The sequence below is a fragment of the Rhinatrema bivittatum genome, chromosome 3 (assembly GCF_901001135.1).
Source record: "Rhinatrema bivittatum chromosome 3, aRhiBiv1.1, whole genome shotgun sequence".
In the NCBI taxonomy this organism is placed as follows: domain Eukaryota; kingdom Metazoa; phylum Chordata; class Amphibia; order Gymnophiona; family Rhinatrematidae; genus Rhinatrema; species Rhinatrema bivittatum.
In genome coordinates, this window is record NC_042617.1 from 563,506,370 (window position 1) to 563,524,651 (window position 18,282).

At 43.1% G+C, this 18,282-nt stretch overlaps 1 protein-coding gene across 2 annotated transcripts in view; it reads right to left on the reverse strand.

The window, feature by feature from the left end:
• Positions 1-18,282, reverse strand: part of LOC115088337 (vacuolar protein 8-like) — a 95,740-nt gene that overhangs the window by 27,846 nt on the left and 49,612 nt on the right. For both annotated transcript variants that reach the window (XM_029596501.1, XM_029596500.1), the window contains 3 exons: positions 12,619-12,664; positions 10,402-10,535; positions 5,463-5,591 (listed from right to left, as the gene is read on the reverse strand). In XM_029596501.1, coding sequence (XP_029452361.1) covers positions 5,463-5,591; positions 10,402-10,535; positions 12,619-12,664 — 309 coding nt within the window. The remainder of the gene's footprint in view (positions 1-5,462; positions 5,592-10,401; positions 10,536-12,618; positions 12,665-18,282) is intronic.

An 18,282-nucleotide genomic window follows, 5' to 3' on the forward strand; every position in this document is an offset into this window, starting at 1 on the left:
ACAATAAATCTGTTTTGTGTAGTTTACCAAGTTAATATGTACAATGATTTACATGATTTTTTTTTTTAAGTAAGTAGTGTAGTTGAGTCCGGTTGGATACATGCCAAGCAAGGTCAATAAACAAAAAAATTAAGAACATAAGAACATGCCATACTGGGTCAGACCAAGGGTCCATCAAGCCCAGCATCCTGTTTCCAACAGTGGCCAATCCAGGCCATAAGAACCTGGTATATGCAATACCCTTTTATTGGACTAAATATATTTCTTGACAGCTTTCAGGAGCTAACATTTCATTCCTTTGTTTTGACCCGAGGAAGGGAGTATTGACTCCTGAAAGCTAGTCAAGAAATGTATTATGTTAGTCCCATAAAAAGGTATCACCTTACATGTTTGTTTGTTTTTTATTTAGTGACATTTAGTTCCACGAATTATTTATATTTAAAGAGTGCCCCTGCCTCCCTCCCCACCAATAGATGCTTCTACGTTTGGTCTAGGTGACATTAAATGGAAGGCTGCTTGTGAAGGAAGCCTCCTACCACTCTTGATATCTGACACACGCCATAGGCAGTCCTCAGGAACAAGGCAATGCATGGTAAAATGTCAAGAAATTATACAGAGCCAGATTGTCGGTTTCTTAGTTAAAAATAAATGGAATACAACAATCCATTTACAGTGACTTAAAAAATAGAAACAAAGATATGAATGTTTTTTTTGTAACCATAAAGATCTCTGTAGGGGTGAGTGGTGGCTGAATGCAGTGTAACAGAAGGAATGCTGCTGAGTACAGCGGGGAGGCAGCTACAGGGATACAGAAAGTAAAATGTGAAGCCAAGCCGCACATTTTACTTTCAGAAATTAAAGCCTGCCCAAAGGCAGAAGCTAATTACTGCCGTCACAGGGAAAGTGTACAGAAAAGCAGAAAAAACTGCTTTTCTGTCCACCCTCTGACCTAATATCATAACGAAATTAAGTCAGAGGCCCCAAAAATAAAAAAAAATTTAAAATCTAAAAAAAAATTTAAAATCTGCCCGTGGGTTGGAAGACGGATGCTCAATTTTGCCGGCGTCCGTTTTCTGAACCCGTGGCTGTAAGCAGGTTTGAGAACCGACGCCGGTAAAATTAAGCGTCGGCTGTCAAACCCGCTGACAGCCGCTGCTTCTGTCAATAAAGAGGTGCTAGGGACGCGCTAGTGTCCCTGGCACCTCCTTTTTACCGCAGGCCCTAATTTGCATACCTTTGCTTCCTGAATCGCGCGCCAGGGAGAGTGGCCTGGGCGTGCATCAGGAGAGCGGGCACTCGCCCGCTCTCCAGTGCGGTTTACTGTATCGGTCCGTATGACAGTACCTTGCCTCCTCTTCTCAGGGCCCCACCCACGTTCAGCACTCTCTCACTGACTGTATGACACACAGTCTGCTGCTTTTGTGATTCCCGAGGCATGGCTCTGCCTGGAAAGGGGGGTGGACTAGAAGTGATCCATACTACCTGCTTCCTACAGGACTTAAGAAAAAGAAAGTTAAGCCCTAGTCAGGGCTGTATGCAGCAGAGACTGGGGGCAGCCTAGCCCACAACAGCATAGCTCCAGATGGAATTCTGCTTTCCCCCATGGAGCCAGTGGAGCCAGGACTGGTGCAAGGGTATTAGGCACCCTAGGCAAATCTTACAGCTTTGCATCCCCACCTTACCCTCCACACACACAAATCAAAAAATGATGCATTTGTAATAAGATTTTACATGAAAAAAGACATTCAAAGTACAGTCTTCTGAAATAAAAATGTCACAACATGCCTACTACTGTGGTGCCAATCATAAAATCCTATAAAAAGTAAGACACTTGGAACTCATATGGTATTAGGCCTATTGTAATGTGCTGGGTGTGGGCTTGGCTTTAAGTAAACCACGAGTAAACTAAATTGCAATTACAATATAGTAAACTCCCAAATCAAAACAACACTGATTGCCAGCAGTCAAACAGAAACAACCCTACCTATGAAAAAGCAACACTATTATGATTCATATTTGATTCAGTGGTAAAACATGAGATATCTCCCTATAAAACCAAGGCACACCTCTGAGGGACCACAGAAATCACCTCAGGAATTCTCAGCTGGGGAAGGGACCATTTGGTATCACTGCAGGAGAGTGGGGCTTTCTTTTCCTTAAGTCAAAATTTCAAATTTCGACTTCCAAAAAACTCAAAGCAATCCCCATAAGAAGATGCACGTCCACCATTTGCTGGAGACAGAGAATAATGGCAGGCTGGGGTCACTACAGGGTTATATATACTGTGATGTCAGCTTGTTCAGTCTTCATCTGTAAGCAGGGGAGCATAACCCACTGGGGTCCTGAGTTCACCTGTCTACATGCTAGGAAGTCCTTGGCTTCCTTACTAGAAAGAATGTACTATCTAGCCGGGTACGTTCAGAGAGATAGTGAAGAGAAGTTTGGCTCCAGCTCCCTCATGTGGGAGCTGCAGATGGTGTGCTCTATCAGTATATATACCCCTACCACCATTTTAGGGTGTGGATGTTTGGTTAGACTTTCAGAAGGCCGGATGTTCCTGCATCCTGTTAATTAATTTTTCTAACTTAAGGGGATTTTTCTGAGTTATCCTTTTGGGGGTCAGTCTTTTGTCTGAACTATTCTGGCTTATTTACTCTTTTGATCCAGTTTCCCTTTGAAAGCCTTGGTACTCCTTCACAGAAGATTTGGGGAGTTCCTCTGTAAGGTTAGATCAGGGGGTAGGGAAGATTATGCTGCTTTCTATCTCACCTCCAATGGATATATCAGTCAGTGACTCAATGCAGAGGAGTTTCAACTCTGAGTTGTTTTTCCTTCAGTAAATATCCTCTTATTTTGTGATATAAGGATGTTTTTTCACCCTGTCTCTAGTTTTATTTTGATTTTCTCCTTTTGATTCAAAGTCTATTTTTGTTCCTTTTGGAACTGAGTGTCCTTAGTATCAGGGAATCAGCTTCCAATCCATTGGGTGGAAGAGGTGTCTTTCACCAAGGAAGAACATGAAGAGTAGAGTCATCTGAGAGGAATAGATCCCCGTCCATTACCAGAGGGAAGGACTTGAAGGTACTGTGCAAGGGTTATTTTTTTCTATTCATTCGAGTGTACTGCACTTGAGAGGGGAATGCCCATTGTGTTTTCAGAAGGAGATCCAAGATATTTAAGAAGCCTGTAGGTGAGATATGAGAACTGGGACTTGCTGTGTTCTGGTAAGTAATTGGGACTAAATTCTAGCCATTCTACAGTGGGAAGAAGATTGATATAAATATGGGAGATCGAAGAAGGATTATGCTTTCTTCAGTCTGAGTAATTGGAAGGAGAAGGAGATCAATGGCTAAGGAATTGGCTTCCATAAAATCAGAGATTTTACTAGAAGAGGTCACACATTTATGAATTCTTTTTTCTTTATTATTGATCATCAACTTTATTTTAAATCTAAGTACTGCAAAGAATCTTCAGTCAATTTAATTAACTATCAGTAAAGAAGATGGAAACCACATTGCTTCTCGGTGTGATTACTGCTGATATAGACTGTGGAGATTATCAGTGCTGTTTACAGAGAGTGTAAAAGGGACTGTGCATGTTGGTAAAGTCAAAAGGGTTTTGAAGCTATGCTTTCCCCCCCCCCAGGGAGCCCTGTACCTCAAAAGCCAAAGCTATCCGTGGAGAGCTGGTTGCAGATAAGATCCATTTTACTTCTACGTGCCTTTGGGGACAGCATCAGGGTTCTCTCTCACCCAGGGGGTTACAGCCGCATAAAGATGGTACTGAAAGCCAAGGGGAGGAGAGCAGAGCACCAAGGGGATTGGTAGAGAGACAAGAAGAGGGCCCAGGATAGTGCCCTGAGGAAGATCTACCAGAGCACATACTAAAAGTGTGATAGGAAAGGTAAAAAGAGAACCAGGACAGGAGAGAGTCCCGAAATCCAAGTGGGGGCAGAGTATCAAGGAGTAGGTGGTGATCAACAGGGTCAAAAGCAACAGATAGGTCAAGGAGGATAAGAATTGAGTAAAGGCTTTAGGTTTTAGCCCCAACCAGATCATTGGAGACTTTGGCAAGAGCTGTTTCTGTGGAATGGAAAGGATGAAAACCAGACAAGAGTGGACTGAGAATGGCTTGAGATGAAATAAAGTCAATACAGCAGAGGTGAAGAGTGTGTGTTCAAGTAGTGGGGATGCAAAAGGGAGGAGGGAGAAGGGACGATAGTTAGCAGAGGAAGGAGGATCCAGTTAGGGGATGTTTGAGGAGGTTTGAGGGTGGCGGGAACAGTTGCAGTGGAAAGTGACAGATTGAGAACGTGACAGATGGAACATGGAAGGGACGACTGCAGGGGAAATAGTGCTGAGGAGCAGGGTGGTAATGGGGGGGGGGGGGGGTCAAAGGAACAAGAACTATAGTTTCAGAAAAGGAGGAGTGGGTGAAGAACCCTGCTTCCAAAAGAACTGGAAGCCCAAAGGAACAGAAGAAAACTGCTGTCCTCTCTCTCTCTCTCCCCCTCCATAAAAAAAAAAGTTTTAATCTTTAATAGACTTTAAAAAAGACTAATTAATTTAAGTTACAGGAGAAACACTTATAAAGTCAAATAACTCTTGCCAATTCCCCACATGACTTCCTCACTGCCAAACAAAGATCTTTCAATTATTCTAACTCAGCAACCGGTCATTCCTGCAGAGACATTCGTCATTAAAAAATACACCCATAGCTTGGATTGTATTTTCTAAATCACTGTTAATGAATTTGTCTTTTTTTTTTTTTTTTTAATGGAAACCTGAAAAAAAGCTTCTGTTTCTACCAGTTCCTGCCATTCATCGCCTTCTGACAGTATACCCTGTTATGCTTCATACATCAACATCAGTGCAAGCTGAACATTAGATTTAACTAGGTCAAAAGGTAATAGGATCTAAACACGACATCTTCTTAAAAGTTGCTTTTTTTTAACAATGGAAATCAGTGTGACATTTTAAGACAGCTTTAACATAAGCTGATATTTGAAATGGCTATGATGCAGTGCTACTTTTAAAGGATCATACAAAAAAAATGAAAGCTGAGCCATAGAAAAACTATAGGAGAGAGAAGATCGCGGAAAAGTATCCACTTAGAACAGCAAGTCAAGAAGTGCATGTTCCAAAGTTGCTAGTTAGGATTTGCATGTTCATAAACTGTTCTTCTTATAGCACTTATCTATCTGTAATTAGCTGCCTTTATGGTTACGAACAAGGCTGACTTGACAGCTGGAAGTGTCCGGTGCAAATATCAGGAATGATGCCCTGCATGACCGGGGGGGGGGGGGGGGGGCGGTTCACCTGGAGAACCGTGGGAGGCAGCACCCCCTTCAAAATTGCTGCCACTGGCACCCCTTGAAAAAGCAGTGGACCTGTGTGACCGCACAGGTCACACCCTTACAATTGGCCCTTTTTGGATCAGAAGAAACATTCTCAGACACTTACCTCTGTGTTTTCAGAAAGGCTGAGGTTCTCAATAACTTGGGCAACCTGACCTATAACCAACGGGTTGCGTTTCTGAGTGAGCAACAATTTCCTCAGTCTCTGCAGCAACTCTTCACACATCAGAGCACCCTGCAAAAAGCAGCAATACTTTGTCACTTCCAGAGAAGACCGTAAAATAGTTTGGATTTCCACGATACTAAGGAACTGCTAATGTTCTAGTATATAAGCAGCTCAGAAAGGACAGTTTATCAATCCTTGGCAAAGTGGAGGTCATATGGTGAAAGGGAGTGAAGAGTTAATAATATAGCAGACTCTAAGCAGAGTATCTCACTTGGATAACTATCTTGTTGATGCTGTGCGCCAAAATATGCAAACTGTTAAATACAAAAACAAAATATGCAAATTGTTAAATAGAAAAACAATTTAAGTACAGTTGATGCACTTAAGTCTAGAGGTCCATATTAAAAAAAGTTCCTGAGTGGGTAAGAAAGCTGGAAAATTTACCCAGTTATCTTTATCTAGATGTTCAGTGGCACTTAGTTGGGTAAAAGTATTACTGAATATCCAATTAACTCTAGATAGTCAAAATTTGACCATCTAGATTTAGTGAAGGTAGGGTTCCCTGGCTAAGTTTAGCTGGTTAGCACTGAAATATTCAGCAGGAGACTTTAGCAGAAAATTTAGGATGCAGTTTCTCAATGCAGGCGCTAAAAGAAAATGTTAACTTCCGAAGAAGTTAGCAAATGGTATGGTAATGCACTGGGAGTTATAAAATGTGTGCATAAACTCGAGTTAAAATGCGTACTCAGCAGAGGATGATTGCGCATTTTAACTCAGGGATGCAGGGGGAGTCTCTCAGACATGAGTTATGCGTATAAACATGTTATGTGACATAAAATGGTGCATTTTGCACTGACACATATCACCTTGCTCATGGGGGTGGGTAGGGAGGAGCGGGATGGAGATTAAAACCAGAGCTGGATTCTCCTCTCCAGCAGCTGCTCTAATGGGTTCCCAGCTACCCCCTCCCTCCCTGCACACAGATCAAGCAGAGGGGATGAAGTAGTTGAGAGTGCTTTATCCCCCCTGGGCTCATCCTTCCTGCTCTCCTTCTACTGCTGCTTTCCCCGCTGTGGCCCTGTGTATGACTCATATAATTTCCAGGTTCATCAAGAGCCTGGCCGGGAATTGCTGGCTTCACCCCCTCTACAATCCTCTTCTCTATCCCCAACAACTGTGACTACCCCCCCCCCCCACCAAATTAAACAGCTAATTTGGACTAATAATATATTGTATATTCAGTCTGATGGGGGATGAACAACTATTTTCCTTCCATGGCCCCCACAATCTCCTGACCTCAACACCATTGAGTCAATTTGGAGAGAACGCAAAACAAGCAGTTCATGCGAGATAACCAAAGAATTTACAGGATCTGGGGGCTTTTTGCCAAGAGGAATGGGCAGCTTTACCCCATGAGAAAATAAAGGGTCTCATTCAGAACTATCACAAAAGACTGCAAGCTGTCACTGATGCAAAAGGGGGCAATGTACGATATTAAGAACTAAGGGTCTGCAAACTTTTGGACCATTTTATTATTTTCTTTATTGCTATGGTTTGTTTAATGATTCTGCTATTCTGTGATGCATAATAGTTTAATTTGAAACTCATTAAAAATAACAGACGTGTTTTGTCTTTTACTCATGTTTTCTTCTGCCAGGAGTATGCAAACTTATGAGCACAACCGTATATACTCACACATACATACATATACACATATACATACACACACACATATATATATATATATATATATATATATATATGTAAACATGCAGAAATAGTGCTGCATACCTTTGGTGTGCACTATACAAAATGATAATATATTATTGCATTTTATAGATATAACAGTAAGATAGTCAATATTGGCAGAAAAAGAAAACCCAAGCAGTTTACCCAGCAAGTTTTGTGTCTTTTTTTTTTTTTTTTTTTTTAATTCAAGGGTAGAAGCCACTGCTCCGTGCAGGTTACCCCAGCTAATACAGGTTATCACTTCTCTTCATTTATATCCTTTAGCCACTAGGGGGACCCTCTGCTTATCCAACGTCCTTTTGAATCCCATTATTATTTATGTCTCCTTCCGGGAGCACATTCCATGCATCCACCACTTTTTTCCTGAAGAAATGTTTCCTGATATTATTCCCAAGTCTACCCCTCGGAGCTTCATTTTACGTTCTCTAGTTCCACAGCTTTCTTTCCCTTGGAAAAGATTTGATTCCTGTGCAATATTTGATTCCTTTCAGGTATTTAAAAATCTGTATCACCTCTCTTCCATCTCGCCTCTCCTCCAGGGTATTCATAGTCATGTCCTTCCGTCTAGTTTCATATGGCTTTCAATGCAGACCCCATGCCATGGTGGTGGCATCTCTCAGGACTGCTTCCATCCTGTCTCTATCCTTTTTTGCACAGGTAGAGGCCTCACCAAAGAACTGTGCAAGGGCATTATCACCTCCCTTTTCCTGCTGGATATGCCTCTCTCTAAGCATCCCAGCATCCCTCTGGCCCTAGCCACTGCCTTGTCACATTGCTTCTTGCACTTGATTATTGTATTATTTTGTTTGTTGTAAACCATTTTGAGTCAAACTTTTGTTCAAAGAAGGTGGCTCTTAAGTGGCCTGCTTCTCCACAGTAGAGGCAGAGACCGGCCTGCCGGCGCCAGAGACGTTCTTCCGGGGTTAGCCTTCCTGGACAGTCCCTATCCTTCTGCCTGCTCTGTGTCTACCTTTCTATACACTCGTTTCTTTGCGACATGGGAAGGCACCGTACAGGCATGCAGGAGCAAAGTTTTAAACGTTCAATAAGAAGTTCCCGCACTGGGCCAGCAAGGCTAATTCATCCTGCTGTCTATGGAAATCACAGTTTTCGGTAAGCAAACTTGCTTTTTTTCCACTCTGGTTTTATTTATTTAAGCATTTTATATTCAGTCATTCCAAAAGACGATCACGACGGTTTACAAAAGCAACATTCATACTGGGCAGCACAACATCTAGAAATGTTAACTAGAAGGTTTGGATAATAATTTGTTGCATATAGTTTCCATTTCAATCGTCTTCGTACATTTGTCAAAATTGACTTAGAACAATTTACATCATTCATTACCTGTCAATCATTCTTCTAACATTTACAATGTGATTTTTTGGTTCTGAATATGTACATCAATTGTGACTCACACAACCCAAGCAATGCCAACTAATATGCTCTATTTGCAAAGCCCTTTCTCTCTCAGGCAGACATAGGCACACACTCTTTCACACACACACACAAATACACATACAGAAGCTCCCCCAAACATACATGCACACATACTGCCTCCCACTCACACATACACGCACAGAGGTTCCTCCCACCTCCTTTTTTAATTTGTTAATACATTAAGAGAATAATTATCTTTTCAACTTTTGTTTGCTTTTGAAAATATACATCAGTTGTGAACCAGACAACCTGAGCAATGATGGGCTTTTTGCTAATATGCTCTATCTGTAAAGCCCTGTCTCTCAGGCTCCCCCACACAGGCATGGATAGGTACACACATACACACACACACAGGCTCCCACACACACACAGGCTCCCACACACATGCATATACACACACAGGGCATCTTCTTCAGGCACCACCAGACCCATTCTTTAGCGCTGCAGGATGGGGTCTGCAGCAGCCCTCTCTCCTTCCTTGGCTGCAGCAGGAATGGGAACTACAGTGACCATCCTTCAGGTCTCTTCTATCAGTGTCAGGCAACCCTGACTGCATGAGCCTGAGCCCTAAGCGGATGGGCCATGGCCACGCCACTGTTGTGGATTCTGAAATGGTTAAAAGGCAGGAGACAGAGAGGAGGATCGTAAATAGTGCAGTACCCCTGGGATCTATACTGGAACCAGTGCTTTTTAATCTTTCTCCATAACATCGCTATTTAGAGTTGGGCACTGAGAGACGTCTGTCAGTGTAGTTTATAGAGACGTCTGTCAGTGTAGTTTATAGAGAGGTTTCCTAAGTGTCTATATGCTTTCTGTTCATTACTTAACATAATAAAATAATATTTACCATTTTCACTTTTGTTCGATTTTTAAATTTAAAGCTGCTATGGACCAGACAACCCAAGCAACACTGGGCAGTTTTTTTCTTGCTGCATTATACGTTAGTAAAGATCTTTTCATGAACGTTGGTATAGAAAAGCTTCAAATAAATTATGTTGGAAACTATCATAGCTTCCAGAAAACTTATTACTGCAGTTTAAATTTCAGACAGATCATCAGGGTTTGTAAAAAAACTGTGAAATGGGATTTGATGAAAAGCAATGCACAGGGCCTAGATCTAGCTTTCCTGTGCTCAGGGAATCCTGGATATTATACTGACGACGGTATATGTGGTGTTGACCCTTGGGAATTTATCTGGAATTCTTCACCCAGGGATTATATATGAAAGAGACGGGAAATTCAAATCTCAGGGTTTTCCCAGTAAACTTAAAAGCAAGCTGAAAAAACCTTTTTGAATATCGACTTCTTAAGTTTTCCTAACGAGTAATTATGATTGTGACTTCTCCTTGAGTTAAGCAATAAACAATGCTTAGCAAAAGGTGCATGACTTCTGCCATAGCACAGCGTTTTCTCAAGCCCCCCCTAGCCAGTTTGGTATTCAGGATATTCAAAATGAATATGCACAATAGAAATTTGTTTGCAGTGGAGGCAGTACATGCAAATCTATCTTATGCACATTCATTGTAGATATCCTGAAAACCAGAATGGCTAGGGGTTACTCTAGGACTGCATGAGAAACACTGCCATGCTATTTACTGTAACATATAAAAGAGGTGAAAGAGGATGTGAAAAAAAAAAAAAAAGCTTGACAAATCTTTATCGTCTGCCTTGATGGAAGTAGCATTCTTACCTTGTTAACAGGATGTTGGGAAAATATCCAGAGAAGGGTGAGGGATGATTGCTGGACTTCTTCACTGTTGAAGTCAAGAAGAGCAAGCAGCTGAGGTAGGATGTTCATGGCAATGAGGTCTGTCTGAGTGTCTCCTGATGGAAGGATTGAATATTTGTATTTACAAGGGATGCAGCCGTGCTATACAGCCCACAAAATCATACAGGGTAAGATAATGAGATACATTCAGGGCAATAAAACAACTACTCTAATTCTTGACACGGTTGTCAGCCAGCAACTCAGCAAAGGAAATTAATCTTGCACTCAGGGAGCTACTGCACCCATGCCAATGCCATTTCAAGTAATAAACTGGACCAACCGAAGTTGGTGAATACATTAATCCAAGCTGGGGAGACAGCATGAGGAGCCATTATGAAAAATGGCTTTGAGCATAAGTGACAATGCTTAAGATGGCCCAACTCACTAGCACCTTCCTAAACATGGAGGGCCCAAAACTGAAAACTGGCTGTTTAAGTAACTTTGCCAGATATGACTTAGCCGGCTAAGGGGGTCATTTTCTGGCCCTTTTCGCGTGTGATAGCTAGATAGGGGCGGAGTCAGCACCGGAAGAGGAGGAGTCAGGGCGTTGTCGGTTAAGTGCCCACACACACACACACACACTGTGTGGCGCTACTGGGTGCGAAAGCCGGCAGTGATAACACCGAGGTGGTGCGATCGCTGACGGCTTTCGCAGATCCGCCCCTCCATTACCGCGGGATTCAAAGAGCTCTGCGATATTAGAAAATCCAGGCCTAAGTACAAGGGATAGTCAGCAGCATGGCTGTGCCACTGAATATCTGTGTACAAGCTGCTACTTAGCTGGATAAGTTATATCTGGCTAAGTTAAACCTGCTCGTATAACTTCCCCCCATAACTTATCCAGCTAAATAGCACTGCCCTGAACCACCCACCCTCTGCCCACTATCTAGCTGCCTGGAGAGGCCAATATTTTAAAAATCAAAAAAACAGATAACTTTTCAATGGCTTCACTTGGTGGGGGTTGGGAGCTTGTGCCACCAGGCCCACTCAACTCTTTTCTTGTGTGTGTGGGCACTTAACCGACTCTGTTCTGTAACTCTTCTTGACCACGCCTTTAATTAGCCAAATAACTTATTGGACTAACTTGGCTCTCCCTGGGAGCTCCCCAGGAAGCCTCCCACCTATCTTCATAACATTTTCTGGATAAGTGCCAGGGATATTCAAAAGTAGACATTTACCCAGATACTTCAATGGTTATCCGGATAAATGCCTTTGAATTTCAACCTTGGAGTCTTTCATCCAATTAGAATATTTAGCATTCTGCTACAAACCTTTGTGTTAGTCACACACGATAATTATTTGTACACCTTGAACTGTACAGATTTCCATTCATATTTGCTTTGTCGTAATTACTGTGTTACATTATTTTTCTTTGGGGAAACAAAATACAAGCTAACTTCTTAATTTCACAGCCTTCTTTTCCTCCTTCCTATCTCATGCATTCCTCCTTCTTCTCTTAGGGACAGAAAACCCTTTTCTGAGCTTATTCATGTCATGTATGACAACAAAATGTGTAGCTTATTATTGCATCGCCAAGATTCTTCTTTATTGACTTTTGTTTGGCCCAACACTTTGCTCCTGCTAATTTGAACTTCTAGCTCAGTCAAAACCAGCCTTCTTTGTGCTATAGCACCCTGAGCCTTCACTGGCAACTACCTGGAGATTTTTTTTTAACCTCTGGTTTATTTCCCTTCCCAGCTTGCTTAGCCCAGCCATTGCAGCCATCGTCCTTGGTCAGAGACCACAAATTGTGGCTCCCATCAGAACCAGTGTTGTCAATGAGCAATGGCAGTGAACACTGGTTTTCCAACAACCCCCCACCACAGCTCAGGCTAGCCCAGGGAGCAGAAGCCTGGCCCAGGAATGACATTCCTATCATCTACATGGCAGCATAACAGCACTGCTGATGAGCCATCTGGTCAGTCCCTCCGATTACTCTTCTTAATGCTCCCCACTTTTCAATCTGGCTCCATTGGTAGATCCAGTTTGTCTGCCGGTAAATTTTAAGAAATATCTATATTTAAAGAAGACACTCATCCACTTGCCAGTATTTTAGGAACTCTTCCTCTCAATTATACATGGAATTGAAAACTAACTGCCTTGAATATTTCCAATCAAAATGAAAGAAAAACACCTCACCATTTGTGGCTAAGTTCCTCAGACACACACAGGACTGGTTTGAGACCTAGTTAAACAGAAAGATATTTTGAGTAGCAAAGTACAACACTGCTTAAAATCTATGTATCTTGATTATAATAGTACATAAAATAGGCATGTCTTGTAACCTATCAACTTGTTTCTACTATTTATATAGCGGAAACTCTCCTAAACTTTATCGTGATGCCAGCTGACCTCACCAGCTAAACTGAGGCATAAAGTACTTCCAAGCCTTAGCAAGTTACTTATTTTAAAAATGAATTGCCTAAGTGGTATATAATTTTTTTTTAAATAAATAAAATGTAGTCATGATTGCTATTCCTTTAAATCAACTGACACGACAACAGGAGCATACAATTCCCTACAACCAATTATTCTCAGAATCCAACAGTGGGTCAAAGATATATATGAAAGATAAGTAAGAATAAAATATGGAGCAAGTCAGGCGGCAGTTTGATTTCTTCAACTTAAGAATGGTCTCTGGTACAAGGATATGAATGTTATAATTTTGTTTCCCCCAGTATATGAATAAAATAGTGCAGTTATAGTATTAGACCACTTAGATATTTTTGACTGGCTTTTGCGAACTTTGCTCCCTTCAACCAGGCATTTCAGAATAAGCTAAAGAAGCCAAACTAGGCTTCACCACACAGTAATAGTGGGAACGATCCAGTGTTGAGAGGTTCTCAGGGAACGAGGTCACGCAGGAGTGACAAGGGAGGTCCCCCTTCCCCAAAGGGAGTGTGTTGGAGAATAAATTAAATAGCAACTCTATGAATCATTGAAAAGAGCCAAGTTGGTGAGTGCCAACCCTCATTTCTACGGCCCCCAGTATATGAAAGCAATGTGGAGATTTAAAAGCAGGGTTGTAAACAATGGGTGACTTTATTCAAAGCTTTTCGGCACCACCTAAAGCCATGTGTTGGGAATAAAATCTCAAATTATTTATAGACATTTAGTACACTACTTTACTTTTAAGAAAAGTGAAAGAGCAAACATAATGCCCAGATAAATTTTTGTCAATGTTTTATTTTAACTTACTCACCATTTATTGCTGCTAATATAGTGTAAAAAAAATGAGCAATGTCACGACACCACACAAGTCTCAATAGTCAACAATACACAGAATAATTAATTGTTCTTGTTATTTATTCCGTATTTATATTGGACTAATTTAATACATTTGTGACTAGCTTTCAAAAGCTGTACTCCCATCATCAGGTAAGTATAGAATGAGCTAAGGATGATGTTGCCCAAATATACGACCTCCCCCGACCCTTTGAAAGGGGATCACACTTAAAAATTAACCAGGCCATGCTCCAAGTATTGTGTTTCAAACAAAACTGGAGTGTAATGATGAAAATCAAAACCAGCAGATATACAAAAAAAAGGAGACAGTCCAAAGTAAATTAAAACAAGAAACAGTTTCTTGAATTAAAAAAAAAAAAAAAATCACAATGAGGCAAGCACACTTCCCTATGTTTCTTAAGTCTCTTTCCCACTCTACGGTCCCAACGTCTTCCCTTATTCTCTCATTCTTAATTACTGGCGGCAAGTTTGTAAAATGGCAGTCCTCTCCCTGATTTCTGGCTTAGATTCCTCTTTCTTCCACCCCTTACCAGTCATACAGGAAGGACTCTCTCCTGCTTAACCAAGAGACCCCCAAAGTAGAGCCAGGACCCTTGGCTGCTCTCCCTGGATCCCTTAAAGATATCTCTCAGTAACTCCAGACACCAACTTTCCAGTTCAGTTTCTATCTACACATTTCTGTTTAAACTTTATGGTCTCTATTTTGGATTTGGGTGAGGGTCTGCCTGTGCTCTTCATGTGTAAGTGAGGTGAGGTATTCTGCTGGCTTGCAGTTTCTATGTAGGAATTTAGAGCAGACTGGTTTGTTCTGCTTTCCTAGTAGAAGGTGATTTAGGGCCTGGTATAATGTTTACCTTTTCGTAGACAGGATTGTTCCTGTTTGAATGCTGGCAGTAAGCACTGTTATGGCATGAAAATTTTATTATATTGCTGTCATTCGGTTTACTCATTTTTTCCAAGGGCCAAACCCACACCTAACAAGCGTTACAATACTTCTAATACCTTATGGGTTCCAAGTTTTTGCAGGGTTTTTGGGTTGGCAGCACAGCAGTGCATGTTCTTCTGTACAGCAAACTGGTGCCAGCTACAGGGCCCAGTCAGCACCAATTTTATGTACTGGTAGATGGGACAGGAGCATCTGGTATCATTCCTGCACAATCTAGAAATTTTGGACCTGTGGAAAGGGGTAAAATAGGTGCATGGGGACGTGTGTATTTTGAGAGTTTGGCTTGCTGGAGGGAGCAGGGCTTTTCTCCGGCAGCAAAAGGGGGCCTGGGACAGAGCATGAGACCGACAAGTTTCTATAGTGTGTTGGTTATTGAGGAAAACAACAAAAATGTTGTTAGAAAGAAACAGAACCGGTGCTCCGTTAGGTGAAGTTTTGCGGTCCTTGGGTGCAGTTTATTATTTGTATGCAGATGATCTACAATTGTATGTCCCCACTAAAGAACCTGGTGTACTGCCTAGACCACACTTTTCTGAGTGCATGGGAACAATTAGAATATGGTTAGCCTCACATGGTTTGGTTTCGAATGCTCAGAAAAGAAAAAGGTACTTTGGGTAGGCAGACGTTCATTGAATGAGGGTATTATTTCAATTATTTGCAAGAATGCGACATTACCAATATTGTTGGGGGTAATCTTAGATTCATCCCCAACTACGAAACCTCATATTTGTCATGCTGCTAAGATCACATTCTATAAATTGAACATATGTTAAAACCGTTACATCTCATACAGTGCTAGAAGCTTTAGTTTTGGGACAATAGATTATGGTGGTACACTATGCATTGGACTTCTTCTAAAGTTGCTATGGGCAGTGCAATTAGTGCTGCACATTAGTTGTTGGGCTTGTTCAGACGAGACCAGCCCTGAAACATTTGCATTGGCTCCCAATTCAGTGGAGAGCAAAAGTCCACTTATTGGCCCTAGCGCATAAGCTATTAAAATTCTGATGGCAATGTTTGATTAGGAAATATTTGAGTGGTATGTCCCTTTACAAGCATTGCAGACAGCGAATGCTGGTATTTTGCAAGTCCACTCCACGCGTGCATATAAATTACAGCAGATTCGGGTGGGAACATTTTCTATTATAGCTCCTACACTGTGGAATACTTTAGCTGTGCAATTAAAAAAAGAGTTAGCTAAAGGCTTCTAAGAAGCATTTAAAAGCTGTGTTGTTTTTTTAAAGAGGCTTCTGGGTGATGGCTCAGTCTAATTTGAATGTGTTGCTGTTTGTACTTATTGTGATTGTTACTTTGTGATCCACTCTGGATGGAACTCTATTGGAAGATGCAGAGTATAAAGTTTTAAATAAATAACAAGATCGCATTGCATCTGTGTTTTATAAAACTACTTTCTGGAAAGTCTGCTCACTGTAACAGGGCTGAGAAAGTAGGTATAGTCATGAAGGACATTCAGTGTACAATGTGCCAGAAAAGGTCAATTTGGACGCTGGCCTTTGCATTTTGTGACTCATAATCAAATCACATAATATAAAGGAGATTGTAACTAATTTATGTTAGCATTGCAATAGACCACTAGGAGAGGGGGTGTGTTCAAAGAGTTGAAAACATCTATAGGCAAAAGCCATTTGAGGTATCAGGGAAATGTTACCGCGCATCAGGGAAATGCCACGCGCATGTTATAAAATCCAGGGTCGACGCACACAAGGGGGTGCACAATTGTGCAACTTGCGCGCGCCAAGCCGCGCAGCCGTCCTCCGTTCCCTCCAAGGCTGCTCCGAAATTGGAGCAGCCTCGGAGGGAACTTTCCTTCCGCCTCCTCCCACCTTTCCCTCCCTTCCCCTATCTAACCCACCCCCCGGCCCTAACTAAATCCCCCCCTACCTTATTTGATGGAGTTACGCCTGCCTCTGGCAGAGGCATGTGGCAGGCGTAACTTGTGTGCGCCGGCAGCCGGCAGGCGTAACTTGCATGCGCCGGCCGGCTGCCGGTACATGAACTGTGCCGGAGGACTTGGGAATGCCCCCTGCCCCGCCTCCACGCCACGGCCCCGCCCTGGCCCCACCCCCAGCCCTCCACCATGCCCCGGCCCCGCCCCCAATCCGCCCATTTTCGAAAGCCCTGGGACATATGCATGTTCCGGGGCTTGCTCGGCGCACGCAGGGGGGGGGTTTAAGGGTTACGCACGTAACTTACGCGGGTAACCCTTTGAAAATCTACCCCATTATGTTTCATTATTGTTGAAGATCTTATTGGTCTCCTGTTCTGTGCCCCCCCCCCCCCCCCCCGATGCAGCCAATGCAAAACAAGGCCCCTGTCGGGGGAGCCTGTGTGAGGAGCAGTACTTAGAGAGGGGTCAAACTTTGGGAGTAGAGTGGAAGGGGTTGAGCCTAGAGGTGGAGGGGAGAGATATTGGCAGGTGGAGGAGTTGGGGACCTGAGAGGGCAAAGTGGACAGGGGTGTAGGGAGAGAGAGAGTAGAAGGTACACTAACAGTGAACTTCTAGGGAAATTCTGCATCTTTAAGTAATTTTTTTCTGTATTACATTTTAAATTAATGACTTAAAAATTGTCATGTATATTGTGTTATTTTGACCAACAAAGTATGTTGGGGAGCGCTAGGAGAGCAGTCCCACTTCCCAGGAGATGTGTGTCCTTGGGCCACGGCTCAACCCCAGCGGAACTCTGAGGAGGTGCCGTGGTAGGCGTGGCATGCCTGAGCATGGGCTTGACAGGAACGAGGCTGGAGTGGTGACTGGGAAGACAGGCCCTCCCCCGGACCTGCATGCTTCGGAAGACCCAACAACGCAATGTTGGTCTTATGAACAGTCCTCCGACTGTTCCAAGCCCTTTCGGACCTGCCGCAGGGTACGGCAAGAAGTGGCAGGCCGGATGGAGGCCAGGGCAGCGAAGACTGGAACATTGAGATACTGACGAGACTTCAGGAACGACGTAGACTCAGGCATAGACGCGGACTCAGGAACGAGGTGCTGGATGCATAGATGTGGACTCAGGCACAGATGTGGACTCAGGACGAGGTACTGGATGCACAGAGGTGGGCTCAGGAATGAGGGCTGAAGGAAGACATGGGCACTGTCCCTCAGGGCGCCCTACTCAGGCCAGCCGCGGGACTGAGTCGCGGACCACCCTGTCCCATGCACGCCCTACACAGCCCCGGAAGGCTGGTCGCGGACCACGCTGAGAACAGGAGAGCACAGGGAAGAGGAAGCGGTGGTTTACTGCACTCCTGGCAGTCAAGGCAAGTTGCTGCACTCCTGGCAGCCGAAAGCTGGTGCTGCACTCCTGGCAGCCGAAGGCGAGTTGCTGCACACTGGCAGCCGAAGGCAGGTTAAAGCATCAGGGTCAGGAACAAACACTAAGGATACTGGAACAAGAGACAGACCTCGGGGCTGGAACATGGGCATCTGGAACAGCAGGTAACATCAGGACTGGAACACGGATACTGGATCAAGAGACAGACCTTGGGACTGGAACAGCAGGTGGATTTCAGGACTGGACAAGACGAGGAGCTCCAACAAGTAACAGGAAACACAGGATCTTGCAGAAGAGGTGGAACACGGACGACTCCTGGAG